The 18,388-nt window shown below is 36.0% G+C and overlaps 5 protein-coding genes across 7 annotated transcripts; 2 read left to right on the forward strand and 3 right to left on the reverse strand.

The window, feature by feature from the left end:
- LOC104754837 lies at positions 622–3,642 on the forward strand. Of its 2 annotated transcripts, none has more exons than XM_019239570.1 (2): positions 622–884; positions 1,215–3,642. In XM_019239570.1, the coding sequence occupies exon 2, from the start codon at positions 1,260–1,262 to the stop codon at positions 3,441–3,443; it is 2,184 nt and encodes a 727-aa protein (XP_019095115.1). In that variant the 5' UTR covers positions 622–884; positions 1,215–1,259; the 3' UTR covers positions 3,444–3,642. The 2 variants fall into 2 exon arrangements, with proteins under 2 accessions (XP_019095115.1, XP_019095114.1); XM_019239569.1 differs by having other exon boundaries at positions 622–805.
- Positions 3,746–6,556, forward strand: LOC104754836. Of its 2 annotated transcripts, XM_010477119.2 has the most exons (9): positions 3,746–4,012; positions 4,085–4,270; positions 4,391–4,614; positions 4,698–4,759; positions 4,867–5,088; positions 5,185–5,305; positions 5,411–5,733; positions 5,815–5,959; positions 6,084–6,556. In XM_010477119.2, the coding sequence occupies exons 1-9, from the start codon at positions 4,003–4,005 to the stop codon at positions 6,378–6,380; spliced, it is 1,590 nt and encodes a 529-aa protein (XP_010475421.1). In that variant the 5' UTR covers positions 3,746–4,002; the 3' UTR covers positions 6,381–6,556. The 2 variants fall into 2 exon arrangements, with proteins under 2 accessions (XP_010475421.1, XP_010475420.1); XM_010477118.2 differs by having other exon boundaries at positions 3,746–4,270.
- On the reverse strand, positions 6,467–7,663 carry LOC104754835 (histone H1.1-like). Its single transcript, XM_010477117.2, has 2 exons — positions 7,355–7,663; positions 6,467–7,255 (listed from the first exon to the last, which is right to left on the reverse strand). Exons 1-2 carry the CDS (start codon positions 7,565–7,567, stop codon positions 6,653–6,655), a joined length of 816 nt encoding a protein of 271 aa, XP_010475419.1. The 5' UTR covers positions 7,568–7,663; the 3' UTR covers positions 6,467–6,652.
- Positions 8,878–12,120, reverse strand: LOC104754838 (E3 ubiquitin protein ligase DRIP1). Its single transcript, XM_010477123.2, has 7 exons — positions 11,701–12,120; positions 11,078–11,177; positions 10,482–10,788; positions 9,922–10,337; positions 9,771–9,821; positions 9,541–9,613; positions 8,878–9,390 (listed from the first exon to the last, which is right to left on the reverse strand). Exons 1-7 carry the CDS (start codon positions 11,804–11,806, stop codon positions 9,211–9,213), a joined length of 1,233 nt encoding a protein of 410 aa, XP_010475425.1. The 5' UTR covers positions 11,807–12,120; the 3' UTR covers positions 8,878–9,210.
- LOC104754840 (pumilio homolog 15-like) lies at positions 13,892–14,308 on the reverse strand. The gene has a single exon (XM_010477124.1). It carries the CDS (start codon positions 14,306–14,308, stop codon positions 13,892–13,894), a length of 417 nt encoding a protein of 138 aa, XP_010475426.1.

The raw sequence follows: 18,388 nt of genomic DNA on the forward strand, positions 1-18,388 counted from the left end.
AAAAAATAACTTATTATTGCAACATCAACGTATGAAGGGTGTACATAAGCAGTTAATTAGAAAATCTATAATACAATAAATGTATTGGAAACAATATCAGTCAATGATAAGATTGGATCCTCAAAAGCAAGAAACAACATCTTCATAATTCATAAAAAGTAAACGCCACAATTATACACATCTGAACGAAATGATATAAACATATAGTGTATTAATAAAAATGACGGCAAAGCCCGTATATGCCTAATTAAAACGAAATAATACAAAAGAGAAAAAAAAAAAACTAAAAAAAAAATAAGAAAGTGCCAACTACACCACAACCCACGCGTTGCATGGGGAAGCACCTAGTTAACACAAATGAGAATCTTTGACTATATGAATCAGTAAGTAAATGTAAAAATTAGGGGTTGGGCTGGCCTCGGGAAAAAGTAAAAATTAAAGCGGCTTACATATAATTAGGGGTTGGGCCCATATGTGGCCTCGTGAAAAGTAAATGTAAATCTAAAGCGGCGGTTGTACCAATGAACGATGATGCTATTTCCAACTTAGTTAAGGAGACGGAACATAAATGACTAAAATACCCTTAAAACACTTCCTCCGCACCAGTTTACAGAGTTTACCTTTTTAACCTGAAAATCTCGGGTCGCCTTCTCTCTCTCTATCTCTCTCTATCTCTCTCTCTCTGCTTCTCCAGAATATTTTGAGGTTGCCCCTCCCTTAGGCTTAAACAGTTAAACCCTACAATACACACAGAGACACTGTCTCGATTCTTACCCGCCAAATTCCTTGTCTTTGAATGTACCATGTATGATTCCTTTCAGTTCTCCACTCTTTTCTTCAATTGAGTATCCCATGATTTCAGAATCTCCTCAAATTTTCCTACTGTGAGCTTCAAAAAAAATCCTCCCTTTTTATGTTTCTTTTGCTTCTTCTCTCTGTTTCTTATTATTATTCGAAAGCATTGGCTTTTGGGGCTTGTTTATTTTGTAATTGTATGTGCTTGCATGATCAATTTTTGATAATATTTTCGAATTGGGAATATCCTCATCAGCTACGTCTGTAACTATGGGTTCTATGATCCTCTAACGGTTCAAAATATGAAATTTACCATATGCTTAAGTTATTCTGTACTAGTTCTTAGTGTTTTTTTAGCTATTGTGGCTGTATTATGATTTATGATGTTGTTGGTTCACTCTTGATTCATACTTTGACAGGTAACGGACACAGCAACTGACTCAGAATCTTCTGTTGTTATTGAAATGGAAGACGACGATCTTGTGAAGTCTGAGAACCGTGATATCTCATTCAGACAGGATCATTTTACCGGGATTCGACACAACTACGAACTCTACTCTAGTCATGACTACAATTCCGCTTTCGAACAACTTCTCGATATTAACCTCCAGATTGGTGTTTCTTGTGAGGACAACCAGGTTTGGGACAGTTTTCAAGAACACAAAGACTCTAGGATTCCTAACAATGATGATGAGACCAAAGAAGCGGCAGGTGGTTTAGATGGAAACCAAAATGATGGTTATCTCTCTTTTCCTGATAATGATGACTCTGGAACTACTGAGATTGATAAATCTGTTGTTATTGGAACCAACCATAAGCAAGAATCTCAAGATAACTTAGAGTTTGGGATGCAGTTTTCTCGGGAACCGCAAAAGGCTTCTCCTCCTTCACCTCAACGCTGGTCTATGATCGATGCTGGTGGCACTAATGAGCATGAAATGGTCGTTGGTATGGAATTTTCAGACGCCAATGCTTGTAGGAGAGCTATAAAGAATGCAGCCATTGCTCTACGCTTTGAGTTGCAAACGGTTAAATCTGACAAGACCCGCTTCACCGCCAAGTGCATAGGCGAGGGTTGCCCTTGGAGAATTCACTGCGCCAAGCTTCCTGGTGCGCCAACTTTTACAGTGAGGACTATTCATGGGAGTCACACTTGTGGTGGGGTTTCACATCTTGGTCATCAGCAAGCTTCTGTCCAGTGGGTTGCTGATGTTGTGGCGGAGAAGCTGAAACAAAATCCACATTTCAAACCAAAGGAGATACTTGAGGAAATTTATCGAGTTCATGGGATCTCACTGTCTTACAAGCAGGCCTGGAGAGGGAAAGAGCGTATAATGGCTTCTCTTCGTGGTTCATTTGAAGAAGAGTATCGCCTTCTTCCTCAATACTGTGATGAAATCAGAAGAACAAACCCTGGAAGCATCGCTGTGGTTCATGCAAATCCAATCGATGGGACGTTTCAACACTTGTTTATTTCTTTCCAAGCATCAGTCACTGGTTTTTTAAATGCTTGTCGGCCTCTTATTGCACTGGACAAGACTTCTCTACAGAGTAAATATCCAGGGACATTGCTGCTTGCTGCTGGTTTTGATGGTGATGGAGCTGTGTTTCCTTTGGCATTCGCTATTGTTAATGAAGAAAGTGACAGTAACTGGCATAGGTTTCTCTCTGAGCTTCGTAAGATTGTTGAAGTTAACTCTGAGAATATGCCAAAGCTTACCATATTGTCAAGTATGGAGAGATTTATTACTGATGGGGTAGAGGCTAATTTCCCAACAGCTTCTCATGGCATTTGTGTCCATCATCTCGCAGAACGGTTCCAAAAGGAATTTCAAAGCTCTATTCTTGTGAACCTTCTTTGGGAAGCTGCACATTCTCTCACCGTCCTTGAGTTCAAATCAAAAATGAATAAGATTGAACAGATATCTCCGGAGGCTTCCTTATGGATCCAAAACTTCTCTCCTGCTCTATGGGCATCATCATACTCTGACGGAACAAGGTTTGGACAGTTAACTGCAAATGTTATTACCGAGTCACTCAGCAATTGGATTCAAGATACCTCTGGTCTTCCTATAATACAGATGATGGAGTGTATCCACCGCCATTTGATGAATATGTTCCAAGAACGCCGTGAAACGAGCGCACATTGGTCTGATGTACTTGTTCCTTCTGCTGAAAGACAAATGGTTGCTGCTGTAGAAAAATCTCGTTTTCACCGCGTTTACAGAGCAAACGAAGCGGAATTTGAAGTCATGACTCATGAAGGAAGTGTTGTTGTAAATATCGAAAACCGTTCTTGCTTGTGCCGCCGGTGGGAGATTTATGGTTTTCCGTGTAGCCATGCCATTGGAGCTCTCTTGTCTTGCAAAGAGAACGTTTACAGTTACACAGAGAGTTGTTTCAGGGTGGAGAATTACAGAAGAAGTTATGCAGAAACTGTAGAGCCAGTTTCAGACGAAATCCAGTGGAAAGGAAATGATTCAGAGAGAGACAGTGAAGATATAATAAGAACACCAAAGGTTATGAAAGGTGCTCCGAGGAAGAGGAGAGTTAGGCCAGAGGATCGTGGCCGTGTGAAGCGCGCGGTTCATTGCGGTCGGTGTAATCAGCCGGGCCATTTCAGGACAACTTGCACTGCTCCTATGTAATGTAACAGTAGTTACTATTTCAGGATTTTTATTTAGGTTTTAGGAAATTTTTTGGTAGAGGATTTGCTCTCAACATATTATAAATTAGATTTTATGGCTTTAGGTTAATGTAGCATGCTTTTACATCTTTTGCCACATGAACATGATGATCCTTTTTTTGGATGCACTATGATGGATAATATTATTAACATGATGCCCCTATCATTGAGCAAATCTAACTTAATATTCTAATTGCATCATTAATTTAACAACACTGCACAATGACATCTTTGAGTAAACTAGTTCGTTAAGAGTTTTGTTGAATAGTGTGTTAGAGGCTCTGCCTATAATTAGCTTCCGAAGACCACCTCAGCTATTTTTAGCACCGCAAGACGACTGAATTGGATGGTGCTAACGAAGTCAGGTTCATGAATCTTCGCCACAGAGTACGGAAACTGAAAACACAATGAGACTCAAAAGAAGCAACACACAAGAATGGCGACGACGTACGAACAGTCTGAGTTTCATCAAAAGATCTGCCAATTGATCCTTAGGAATACCACCAATCAAATCCATCGTCATGCAGAGAGGTCATTGATAGGTTCTTTTTAAGTTTCTTATTCCTGATCTTATGAAACTGAATGTGTTTGTTGTTTTGACAGAATATTACGGCAACAAAACGTCGACTTACTCGCAGATATTGGTGGTGTCATCGGTAGGTTTGATGATAGCAGCCGCAGTGCATTACCGTATACGGAGGCTACGTGATTCCAAAATCATCCCTCGTCTTAGATTATCTCACAAACACAAAGACCATGAGAAACTCGAAAGATTCTCTCATTACGTTGGTAAAAATTAATACATACACATTAGTACATGAACCCTCCATGAGCAAGGAATGCATTGGATCNCTTGGATCATATGTTAACGATTTTTTCTTTCTTTCTGATTTGGGACATGAAACGTAGCAAGGCAAATGGGATTCAAGGACAGAAGAGAGTGTCCAAATCTCTGCAAGTTAGCAGCAGAATACATCAGGAAATCTGAATGTTGTGAAGAGGATATATACAGCTTTTTCTCTCAAGAGCCTGACGCTGATACCCTCTTCATTAAACTTGTTGAGGAGTTTGAAAGATGCATTCTCAGCTACTTTGCGTATCACTGGAGCCACGCCGACCTCATGATTAGCCAGGTTTGTCTGTGTAAAAGAAAAATCCTTTCTCCTGTTATAACACATTGTAGACCAATATATTCAGTGTCATATATGAATATCAGATACTGAGCGCAGACGCTGAGCCAAAGAGGAAGCTGAAGCAAATTGTGATGGCAGCTACAAGGTAAGGAACTAAAGAAACAGAAACAGGATTTTTTTGTAATCGAAAGCCGTGTGTTCTGTTTTTGTAATTGATGAATGTGATTTTGTGTGTAATATGTATGTATCTAGGGAGCAGAGGATTAAGAGGGTGACTAAGAACTTGAAAGTGGCAAGAGTGTTCAACACTTTGGTAGAGGAAATGAAAGCAATGGGGCTCGCATCTACGGATGACTCACAGTGTACAGAAGTTATGGCACCAGTTGCTCACAAAGACCGCAGTCCGGTTCTACTCCTCATGGGTGGTGGGATGGGCGCAGGAAAGAGCACTGTGCTCAAGGACATACTCAAAGAGTAAAGAACTATCTCATTATGTAGTCATCACTTTCTAGCACACATATATGTATATGTAGTTGAAGCTAACCAGATGGTTTATCATTGTGGACTCAGAGCATTCTGGGCAGGAGCAGACTCTGTGGTGATTGAAGCTGATGCTTTCAAAGAATCTGATGTTATTTACAGAGCCTTAAGCTCTCGTGGCCATGTCGATATGATCCAGACAGCTGAATTGGTAAAGACATGATGATCAAATTCTGAAAAAAAAACACAGAAGAAACTGTAAAAGTAGATCCATATATTGACTATGAGGTTTGAATATTTTTTTTTGTGTGAGTAGGTTCATCAGTCATCAACAGATGCAGCTTCATCACTGCTAGTGACGGCCCTAAATGAAGGGAGAGATGTGATCATGGATGGGACACTCTCATGGGTACCTTTTGTGGTGCAGACAATAACAATGGCGAGGAATGTGCATCGTCACCATTATAGAATGGGAGCTGGATACAAGGTTGGTGACGATGGGGTTGTCACAGAGAACTATTGGGAACGGATTGGTGAAAGGCAACAGCTTCAAGAGGATGGGCGTAGGAGAAAACCATATAGAATTGAGCTAGTTGGAGTTGTGTGTGATGCATACTTAGCAGTTATAAGAGCCATTAGGTGAGTACAAGCACCCTCTATCTATTTTATCTTTCAAGTTTGTCTCTTAACTTACAAGAGTGTTTTTGGCTGAGATTGTAGGAGAGCCATCATGTGTAGAAGAGCGGTTAGGGTGAGATCGCAGCTAAGATCTCACAAACGGTTTGCGGATGCATTTCCTACCTACTGCAACCTTGTTGACAATGCTAGGCTCTACTGCACCAACGCGCTTGAAGGATCTCCGAAGGTTAGTACTGAGATAGGAACCAGTAAACTCATTCAAGAACTACAAGAACATCTTATCAGTTAGACCATTCTTAGCTAGTGTAGATAAGAAAATACTAACAGGGTGAAGTGTGATTTTAATACAGCTGATAGGTTGGAAAGAGAAAGAAAAGACATTGCTAGTGGATCCAGTGGAGATAGAGTGTTTGAAGCGAGTAGGAGCGTTGAACGAGAACGCAGACTCCATATGCGAGCTCTATAGACAACCCAATCCCGCTTGTGAAGCAGGATCAATCTGGAAAGACATTGTTCTTTCACCTTCAAGGTTTAACATCCAACAAGAACTCAAATACTCGATTCAGAAAGTAGAACGATCTAAACAACATCTCAACAACAACACCACCAAAAACAACATCTCAACAACAACACCAAAAGCTGAATAGGTCTTACGTTGAGATTGTATTGTAAACCATTGTATGTAACAAAATTAGGCTGCAAGAAACTCAGATTTGGCTTCTTCTACAATTGATGAAAACAGATTTATCTTTATATATATGATATTGAAAGGATAGCAGTTCAAGGAGCCATTGAATTACACAAGAAAGAACACTGAGATAAAGAAAAAAGCAAAGAAGTCACACATAAAAGGATCATTGAATTATACAAAACTAACCATCTATCATTAGCCCTTTCTTCTACCTAAGAAACCCTAATTTCACTTCCTCACCCTTGTGGAAGCCCTCTTTGCTGGAGACTTGACCGTCTTTGGCTTCACAACCTTCTTCACCGGGGTCTTCTTCTTTGTCGCCACCGTCTTCTTCACAGCAACAGCTTTCTTCGCCGGGGATGTAACCTTAGCCGTTTTCGCTGCCTTGGTAGGCTTGGGCTTCGCAGCAACAGCTTTCCTCTTAGGTGCAGCAGTGGATTTAGCCTGAGCTTTAGCCTTGGTAGTCACTTTCTTCGCAGCAGCTGTCTTAGGTTTAACCGCCGTCGGTTTCTTAGATTTGGAAGACGCCGCCGTGACCTTTCCCTTTGGCTTGGTTGTAACCGCCGCGGTGGTAGATTTCTTCTTCGCTGGTACCGCCGCTGCCTTAGGAGGTGATGATGATGACTTAGCCAACGCCGATGCAGACGGAAGCTTAAACGAGGCTTTGACCTTGACGAGCTTCCCAGAAGCAACAAGTCTCTTCAAGTTAAGCAGCAACAGCTTCCTGAACGTTGGTGGAAGCTCCTTACGCTTCTCCTCGATGAACTTCTGAATCGCGTATTGGCTAGATCCAGTTCTCTCCTTCAACGTAACAATCGCATCCTTAATCATCTGAACAAATCACAACAACAACAAACACCAAAATCAATCTCCCAAATCTCAGAATCTTACAAATCAAATCTCAAAACGCTAAAATCGAATCTCAGTTACCTCTTCGTAAGGAGGATGAGATGAAACGGTTCTCTTCTTCGGAGCAGCGGCGGAGGAAGCCTTCTTCTCCTTCACTTCCTTAACTTTCTTCGATTTGCGAACCTTCGCTGCAGGTTTCTTCTTCTCGACGGCCGCCTCCGTCACCGTCTCCTCCACATCGTTGTTTACTTCGATCGTAGCAGTATTCTCAACCTCCATCTCGCTCGTCGTCATCGGAAGATTTTTTTGATTGCAAGAAACCGTAAAATGTAATCTAGAAAGTGTTGTTTGTGATTATGGAAGAATGTGATGAGACCATCTGAAACGTCCGATTTATATATAGTTAGATGTGTATCAGACGGCAATTCATTTCTGTCTTCTGATTGGTTAAAACAATGACTACGCGGATCGCTATGTTTTACCCAAGTTTGAATACGAATCGTTGGATTTTATGTTTATCAACGGCTTAGAAAGAAGGAGTGTGGATGGTGGGATGAGTAAGTTAGTGGATGTGGATTTAGATGCTTTGTGTATTATTTGTTGTGCTTTTTAGCTCGATTCATTTTATCATAACTCGTGATGTACTAGACCAAATTCGTTTATGTTTTTTGCATTGTCAAGAAAATTCTGTGAGGTTTCTGTTGATTGTATAAGCGTGACAAACGGATTATTATGCAATGAGATATATGGTTTTGAAGCAAGATATGTCATAACTAGTATTTTTCTTGATAGTATTACGGTATATTTGGGTTTTCGAATAATGCGAAAGGTAATTTCGATGAAATTTATGCTGATACGAAACTAGACAAATCAAGGAGTGAACCGAACCATTAAGCTTGTAATTTCGATTACTTTTTGATTCAAAATCAATTGATTGAATACCACCCTAGATGACCAAAACTTCTATAGTTTGTTTCTCACCTCTTTACTGTTTTTTGTGGTGTGTCTATGTTAATAAAATATTTCATACTGTATATTGTGATCTACGAGTCTACGAATGAGATTGATTTTAACTGATAGTGAAACATGTTTTTCATTATAGTTATGATGCATACATAGAGGTTACATTTCTTAAAAGCAACCTATAGTACGTACCCTGGCCTCGGGCATCCAAGAGGCGTCTATGTTGTAAATGGACTAATTCACTCATCACTGATCTTTCTTTTCTTTTGGATATACTTAAGCATCAGGCTTGATGTGAAACACAGATTATAAAGATTACAAACACAGTATTAGAATCCACACGTATAACCTTTTTGAACATCATTAACAATATGTTTGTTATGAATATGCTGCTGATAGATCTTTGGAATAAAACACGATGATCATGTCACGACATAATGGTTCTCACGATAAGAATACATTATAGTGATGATTGAATTCCATTTGTCTTCGATAAATAAGAATTATGTTTGTTAATTTGGTAGTTTCCTGCCTTCATATAAGGTCATCGCACTTCTACATTCGTCATCCACAGTCAACACTTGAACAGTAATTCTTGGAAACTAGAGCTTCCATAAAAATGATGTAGCACCCAAATAAAATGCATAGAAATCAATCTAAACATATAAACTACTACATTAGAAAGTGACAACAACATTACATGCAAATCTAAAGAGGACACAAAGTAGAAGAACAAAGAAAGAACAAACAGATTTTGTATTTTCTTGGATAGAAAAGCATCTCATGAGTGTATACTTCATTTATCAAAAAAAGAAAAGAAAAAAACTAGTACAAATTTCACAACTCATTCGACCGCTCCTGCAGTTCTAGTAACGTTCTCTTTCGTAATGCTTTGAGAGAATCCATGAAGAGAAAAAAGATTACCCTGTCTCCACAGAATCTTCTACTGAAACAACAAGAGTATTTAAAGTCCTTTACTCGGTGCACTCCGGTAGCTTCCGAGCATAGACAAGCACCATCATAAAATCCTTTGCAGAGGAACCTACCGATACAGCAAATCGTTGGTGGTTTGAACTTTTCTGCATCCATAGATCCACTACATTGTAAAGCTTCAGTGTCGGGATCACCACCTCTCCCATACAACTTATCTCTATCTGTACAAAAACCATTAAATGTCTTATCTATTATCAACCAAATACAGGCCATACTTGTTAGCATTAAAGAACTGATCAGATCCGTAACTCAGCTTCCACATTCAAACGTTCTATCCTCTACCGTGCCATAGCGCATATAAAGATGCTTACCTCAGCTTCACTCTTGATATCTAGCTTCCTCATGAGGTACTTTTGGATGAAAGAAACTGGAATATTTCCATCCCTGTCATAGAATGAGATAGCGGGTTATCTTCCCGAACAAAAGAATACTTCATAACAAAAAATACAGGGCACTCAGAAGGTCCGAGTTGCTATGTAAGATGTAGCGACAACACAGGATTATATAAAACAAAGAATACTTAAAATGACATGAAACCTACTTTATTCTCAAAAAATTTGCTGGAATCTGAGGCAAAGAAGTTTCTCCTTCCCTGAAACCACCAAGCCCTTGTCAACATACCAAGAGAATAGAAATAATCCCACTTATGAAAGGAAAGAAAAAAGTTTCATATATGAGAGCAAGAATCTCACTTATCATTAGACGTCACAAGTGAGAACCAAACAGGACCATTTCTGTTCTCCTGTTTTGCACTTGGCTCATCTGGCTGTGGCAAATTCCTTGAATCACCAAAAGCGGTTGCAGACCGTTTGCGTCGAGTCCTACGCAGTCTTTTAGGAGTAGCTGTTTCTGATGTTGTAGGATCACCATTGTTACTCTTTTCATCCTCACCTTTACATTTGCCTTTTTGATCCTTAGTTTTGGTTTGATTGCGAGATGCAAGTGCGTGCTCAGATTTTGAGCCTGACCCTTGAGAAGCAGAAGACTTCGGGGGCTTTGTCCTATTTGCCACTTCAACCAGAAAGTTTAAAGGCTTCCAATCCAGTTTGGAATCCCAGGGTTCATCCCCATCCTTGTTTTCTTTATTGGAGAATGACTCTTTACGTGACTGCGCACAAAAAAAAAAAAAGCAAACTTAAATGATGGACTACACTTTACTTTTTAGTGTACCACAACAAAAGAAATATGTAATCAGAGCTTGTCAGATACGAAATGAAACCAATACGAGAAAATAGAGCATTGCCGTGATCACCTTCTTTAACTGCTTTTTCTTAGTGTCAGGTGAGCTTATGCCCTCTAGAAGCTCATCCCCAGAAGATTCTTCTTTCTTCACACTTCTCTCAGCCAAAGAACCATTACGTAACTCTTTCCTTGTTGCCGCTTTAGTTCTTTTTCCTGTTGTTCCAGATTGTGCTGACACCCTAGGCGTGCTTACAACCAAAGACGATATAGATCTCTCCTTCCTCTTTGCCGGTAAGGACACCATTTCAGGAGCTTTCACTTTCTTCCGTTTCAGAGGAAAGATTTTGGCTCTCAAGTCTTGCAGATTGTGGTCAGGCCTAAAACCATGGATAAAAAGTGGCTTCTTTAACATATAGACTCTACAAATCTCCCATCAATACATAACGAGTAAGAAAAAGGAAAGTACAAATGAGATCCTATAAATATCCTATTTTAAATTCTCCTACAACATTCCATAAATGAATTTTCTAAAGGGGATACAATTCAATTCATCTCACCAACAAAGTCTATGAAAAGGAGAAATAAGGAGCAAATCAAATTTATGACTGCTAAACAAAACTAAACAGAGTTTTGATGAGCTGAAACACAGAACAAGATTAACTTTACCTCAGCTTCTCCAACGGGGTGCCACCGAGGTCAATATTGCATACAGGACAACTCTCTATCTCATCCTCTGTAATTTTCTCATAGATGCATTTCCTGCAAACTGCAATAGGAAATTAAACCTTACAAGTTATTTCATTATAGTAGAGATAAGCAACAAAGAACATGAATTGTATTAAATGTGACCAAATATCATGAATTCCTATGAAAAAACACATAATTTGTGAGATGCGTTTCCCTCCCCCACATCCACTTGGGATAAACTAACAAGTATGCCCCCTACATAATCAACAATCACATCACACAGTATTATCATATATCCGCCCCAAACATGTCTCACGTGTATCACAAAACTGGGCTCATGTATGCAATCTAACATACGTATCGCCTAGACCAAATGCTGAATCCAAGTTAAATTGAAGGAGAAATTGAAGCAGTCAGAATTGCCTATTATATTCTGTTGGTCAACAAAAGAACTATTCATTGACTCATAGGACGACGACAGGAAGAAGAAGAAGAAGAAAGAGAGAGACATATAACTAAACTGAGAGCTATAAAGATTCCAAATTGAGAAGAAATCAAAGCAAATGTGAGCGAAATTCGAAACATTGAGGAACTGGACTGACATGTGTGAAGGCACTCGGAAATAGTGGTGGCGTCACGGAGGATATTGTCGCAGAGAGGGCAGCTAAGGCATGCCCTCATCGTCTCCGTCTTCACCTTACTCACCATCTCTTTCTATCTTATTGGGGCTCAATCACTCTCGCACGTTTCCCCCCAGAGCTGCATGTTGACGAAAAGCGAAGATGTGTTCGTCTATCTCTCTCTCGTTCGGTCGCTGGTTATGATCTGCGGAATTAATGATATGGTAAAAAGAGAAGAGAGATTGGAGAATTTGACGTACGATTTGGACAAAGAAGAAGAGAAGAGGCCGTCGTCGTCGTCGTCTATTAAAAAATTAAGAGAAGAGAGATGTGACACTTTATTTTATTGGAACAAGGGTTTTGTTTGTGTGTGTTCTGTTCTGTCTAATCTATAGCTCCTCCCTCTCTCTCGTCGACAATAAAAACGAGTGCTCGAAGACGTTCTTTTTTTTTTGGACTTCGTGTTATTTATTGGAAAATTACTAGGTCAAAATATTACTATTTTTTTCTTTCTTTTTTCTGGTTAATCTAATTTGGAAAGTATAATTTTGTAAAAATGTTAAATCACATAATATTTATTTATTTATTTGGGTGAGAAGTTCTTATCTACTGTATTATGTATTATCCATGTTTTGAAAATGGTGGTAACATTTTGTATTTTAAGATATTCCTTATGAGAAAAAGAAAGAATAAAATATTCCAGCGTGGGTATGAATCTGGCGTACATCTAATGAGTGTAACATGCGAATCAGCGGACGAGATATCTCTAGGTAAACGTCGCGTATGACGGGGATGAGGGTCTTTTCTAATGAGTCTCTTTGCATAGTTTATGTACTCAATTGACGCGTCAATGAAGTGTAAAGGTATATCAATATTCACACCACAATTTCTAGTAGCATAGACTATAGAGTAATGGAAAGAGTTTTTGAAGAAACAGAGGACATATATACGAGATTGCATTTTCGTATGTGGCATCCTAATTGATTAATCTAACCTCAATAAAATCAGTCTAACATTCTCTTTCGACCCTAATAAAGTAAACACTCTCTATACACCTACTATACATACATATATCTTTCAATTACGATATCAGAAAATAAAACATAAACATATCGTTCTTCATGTTGCACGGATCCCTCATACAAAATCTTTTTTTTCCATTATTTTTTCACTCTTTAACCAGTCTTTATTGTGCTAGAAACCGACTTTAATGTACACCCAGTGTTATGAGACTCGTTCAGATGTCTGTTTCCTATCATATATATTTTACTTAGTAGTGCTTTGACGGGAAGTTAATCAAAAATTTGGTGACAGGATGAAAAATACATCAACTAGCTAGGCTTTTTTGATAACTTTAACATTGCGCATTTAGGTATATATTATATAAAATTTGATTTTCAATTTTAGGCGTTAACATGATTGTAATACATGTCAATTGTATCACATATTAATATAAAACATGAAAATAATTATATATTTATTAAATTATTAACCTAATTTTGTGGGAATTTTATTTGTTGAAAAAATAATTCAGAATATTTAAATTTCTTATTTATATAATAAGAGAATGTATATTTTGATTTCTTATTTGTTATTGAGCTACTTGAGATTGTGAGATAAATTGTTTTGTTTCTCAAAATCTATTGAGTATTCAAAAATTCTATAAGAAAATGAATGGTCCATAGCTCAAAACCGATTTTTTAATTTCTCAGTTCTATCTAACTTTCTTAGATATATGAATATTTATACAGAGTATATAAATTGAGATGAGGGTTAAGCATTTTAAATTAATTAAATATCATATATGTGTTTTAATATGTATTGTTTTCTTATATTTTTGATTAAAGTATAATATTATGAATTTCTATATTTTTTTTTTATCATTCTCAGCATTGTACCTAAAATAATAATAAAAATCAATTTTAGCAGGTTAATAATAATTTTGAGAAATACCATTTTTTGTGTATCCTTTTCAAAAATGTTTTATTCATCTATCAATTATCAAAAATACCTCTTATTAAACCTTAAAATTATGATGTTTTATAAGGTTTATAAAGTACTTGAGATCAAGATATATTTCTCTATTTTAAACCAACAAAAAAAAGATATATTTCTTTATTTATTTTTATTACAAATGGTAATACAACCTTTTTTGCAAGATATATGTTATCTTTTAATTTATCCAATCATATACTTTTTGCGGATTAATTGGGTCTTGAACAAAAGCACCATCTTGATCTAGTTTCTCTAAATAAACTCCATCTTCTCTTGCTCTCCAATCCCATAGGCCTCCGTTTTTTTTATAACTAATAACCTTGAATGCTGTAAAATTCTGATAGTGTTTATAGTTTGGTCCTTGTTTCAAGGTACACATAAAACGAGTTGTAGCAAAAAAATTAATAGTAAAATAATATACATAATTTTGTCCAATTGGTATTATTTTTGGACCAATAACATCATTTTTGGAATAACATCTCATCCAAAGATTTTTGTTGAATTTAAGTTCGTTCGCAATCCTGACTCCGCCGCCTGATACATGGTTAAACAAGCAAAAAGTTAAAACAAATAGAAAGACTAAAAAGTTTTTCATTTTTTCTCTAAGTAAATGTTTATAATTTAGATTTTTTTTTTTTTTAACTTGGTTTTTGTGTAACTGGTAATTTATATAGACACATTACGGTGGAACAAGATTTCTTTCAGTATTAGTTTCCAAGTTTTAACATATATGATATATATAGAGCTGTGCCGATTACGATAGCATATTGATTTCGAAGATATTGTTTTGTCCTAAAGTTTTGGTAACTTATAAAATTAAGTAGTTATTATAGATTAATAGTATAAAATTAACATTTAATAAAATGTTAACAATAAAAATTAAATCAAATCATCATTAACTGCTACCACAAGCTTAACAAAAATATTCCAGAAACATTGGATATTGATTTAGCAAATATTACTAGGTCCTAGATTTTGGAAACTAATATAATTAAAAATAATCGGATATAATCTTCTGTCCTAGATTTTGGAAACTTATAGAATTAAATATAATCGGATATAATCTTATCAGAAGATTATCCGATTATATTTAATTCTATAAGTTTCCAAAATCTAGGACTTAGTAATATTTGCTAAATTAATATCCGTTGTTTGTGGAATATTTTTGTTTATATATCAATATTCGGTTAACTTTCTTAGTTTATATATCCGATCTTAATTTCCAAATTATCTTATTTTCACAGATTTTCTAAACTAATTTCATCACTACCTTCATTAGCATTTGATATTTTCCTAATCCTATATCCAATTATAATTAAATTATGAAGTTTTGCTTGCTCACAAAGTTTTTCTTATACTCTATATAGGGATATATGATATTGTATATTTATTTCATTGCCAAGAGTAAAGCATTTTCTCACCTCTAAATACGATACAAAGTGTCTTTAGAGGAAAAAAAATGGCTACGACTTTTCTACTTAACTCCGTAAATTAATATTTTACAAAACCTTTGCATTTTACTTTCTCTAACATCTCTTTGCTTCTCACTATACTTTATGAAATCAAACGAAGAATTTGGCTTAACTAAGTTAAGTCATAGAAGTCTCTATTTTAAGTTATATCACTGTAAAATTTTGCACTTGCTTATGTTCTTTCGTTTGCTAAAATAATCATAAGACTATTAAATTTGGCTTACCTAAATATTCTTCCAAAATATATATCCTCTATGTTAAACTACTAACTGTTTCCTTTTATTAAATTTTATATGCTTATAAAGTATTTGAACAGAAGATTTTTTTAAGTTCTTATCAAATATAATCTTTTCAATTGTTTCAGGGTGAATGGGTTGACAAAAAGATGAATGATTTACTCTTTCTACCGAAACCATAGTTTATCCAGGTTAGTAATTAATGTATTTTAAACAAGTTTTAAGTAATACAATATATTCATATGTTTTCAAAAAAAAAATATTATATCCAAATATAAGATTAAATTATCCTAACCATGTTTAAAAGGTAAATTGTTCTTATTTTACAGAATTGGACTCATTTGAGCAACGTGCAACTATACAAAATTGTATTATTATAATGGTCAAATTGTTATGTTTCTTATACAATCTATGCTCTTATTTATTTGTTTATAATTACAACAGGTTCATGAAAATTTTATTGTTGATGCAACTAGATGTTCTTCCCCAAGCAAGAAGCAATGGAGCAAAGGAATCTTGGATGATGATAACTGAGGAGGGGGAATGAACACACACAAAAAAAAACTAAGTAATTAGAATTTTTAAATGTGAAAATATTATCTTGAAGAAAATTAGACTTAACTATATATATATATATATATATTTATTGAGCCAAATACTATGTATTTTCTTACTTAAAGAAAATAATACTTACATGTGGCACACAAGTTTCTTTTTATTCGGTATTATGGTTTTTGTAAATTATTTTTGGTAATTTTTATACTCATTTATATCCGATCCTAATTAATTTGTAGAACAGTATCAGTGACCTATTGAAAACAACTCATCCTTTTTTCTTTTCTTTTTAACATGATAATTAACTAGTCTTTATATATGATATGGTTTGTGATAACTTTATTTACTGCCATGATTTATTAAACCAATTGTGATGTACATCTTACTTTACCTACCTCCAGGTCCTTTACCATTTTACACAAAGAAAATAATAGTTAAAAAAAAATAAATTATTTGTTAAAAAAGCAAAATAAAATTAAAAGACCCGTCAATACTGATTTACATAAGTTTTATAATTCTTTTGTTTTGTCTAGAGAAGAAGTTGGCAATCTGGTTAATCCAATATTATGTGAAAATTATAAAACTTAAAGGACCCTAACAAGTAACACCTAACACTTTTTGTTGAAAATATAAAAACTATGCTAAATTTTCTTTCTCAGATGAATTTAAAACTATTTGTGCTATTTCTTTTTGGCGGAAAATCGGTATTTTCATACCCCAGCTAAGGAGGTATGTTGAATTCCTACCCCAACTTTGACATTGAGCAAATCCATACATTATGTTCAATAAAATTCAAATTCACGACACCAACTTGTAAAACTGTGTTGAATCATACACAAGCCGTAACGGTGTTAAGAATCCGTTAATGGCTGCTTACGTGGAAGCCACATAATAAACGACGTCGTTTTGAGAAACAAAAGAAAGGGTTTCTTTTGGCTAAAACGACGTCGTTTCTATCTTCTTCTTCCTCTTTTCTTTCTTTCCCGAATCACGTTTCATTGGTAAATTCCGACTCTTGTTTCTTCTCTTCTTTTCATCCATAAGTCAATTGGTCAATTGATTCAATTGGCAACGACTATCGATCGTGAAGAGTGTCTGATAGTGCAGTTTCTCAAAACTGTGTTTAAAGTTGGTAATTTATTATTATTATTTACTTTTTTCTGGGAATTTTTTAAAAAATATTTCGGTTGTTGTTCTCTGTGTTGGTATAAATATTATCTCCACCTGCATGCAATGAAAATCAAATTGTTGAATAATTAGCAGTTTCACTTTCACGACGGTTTCCGTTGAGGGATATGACACTTTGCTGCCAGAGTATTATGTCGAGCTCGCGTTGGCAAAACATTTCTCTTCTTGTGGAAAGATCTTATTTTGTTATGTTCCCAGAGACTATGTTACGGGTATCCTCAGGAGGTACCTTTTCTTTCTTTTATTTGTGGCTTTCTTATTAATTCTCTTCCTTCCAATCCAGAGCTCTCTCTCTCATTCTATTTTGTGGCTTTTTTTGTATTGTACTCGATCGTTTTACATCAGTGTTGCCTTCGTGAGGTTCATTGGAGGAGCTGCCGAAGAAAAGGCGTTGAAACTTAATGGAACTGACTTGGGACGATCGACTGCAATCATTAAGCCTGCAACCTTTCCGACAGAGTCCGATGATGATGTTAATCCTTTTCCTGGCCACGATCTTAGTAATCCCTCGACTTGGATAAAACAATACATGTAAATTTTTGATAAATTATTACCTTCTGAATTTTTTTTTTTTTGGTAGGATGTACTACTAATTCTTGTAGTATCTGAAACATATATGTTTTCTAGCTAGAGCCTTTTGTCATGTTACTAATTTGGTTATTTCTCTCCTTGAATTAATCAATATTTAGGGTCTGCGTTACCGGATATGACACTTCCCTTCCTGAGATTGATCTCAAGATGGCGCTCTGTATACATTTCTCTTCATGTGGAGATATCTGGCTAATTGATGTTCTCTCTGAGTTTGTCGCTTCTTTCTTCCTANTTTCATCCATAAGTCAATTGGTCAATTGATTCAATTGGCAACGACTATCGATCGTGAAGAGTGTCTGATAGTGCAGTTTCTCAAAACTGTGTTTACAGTTAGTAATTTATTATTATTATTTACTTTTTTCTGGGAATTTTTTTTAAAATATTTCGGTTGTTGTTCTCTGTGTTGGTATAAATATTATCTCCACCTGCATGCAATGAAAATCAAATTGTTGAATAATTAGCAGTTTCACTTTCACGACGGTTTCCGTTGAGGGATATGACACTTTGCTGCCAGAGTATTATGTCGAGCTCGCGTTGGCAAAACATTTCTCTTCTTGTGGAAAGATCTTATTTTGTTATGTTCCCAGAGACTATGCTACGGGTATCCTCAGGAGGTACCTTTTCTTTCTTTTA

The sequence above is a fragment of the Camelina sativa genome, chromosome 17 (genome assembly GCF_000633955.1).
Source record: "Camelina sativa cultivar DH55 chromosome 17, Cs, whole genome shotgun sequence".
NCBI classification, from domain to species: domain Eukaryota; kingdom Viridiplantae; phylum Streptophyta; class Magnoliopsida; order Brassicales; family Brassicaceae; genus Camelina; species Camelina sativa.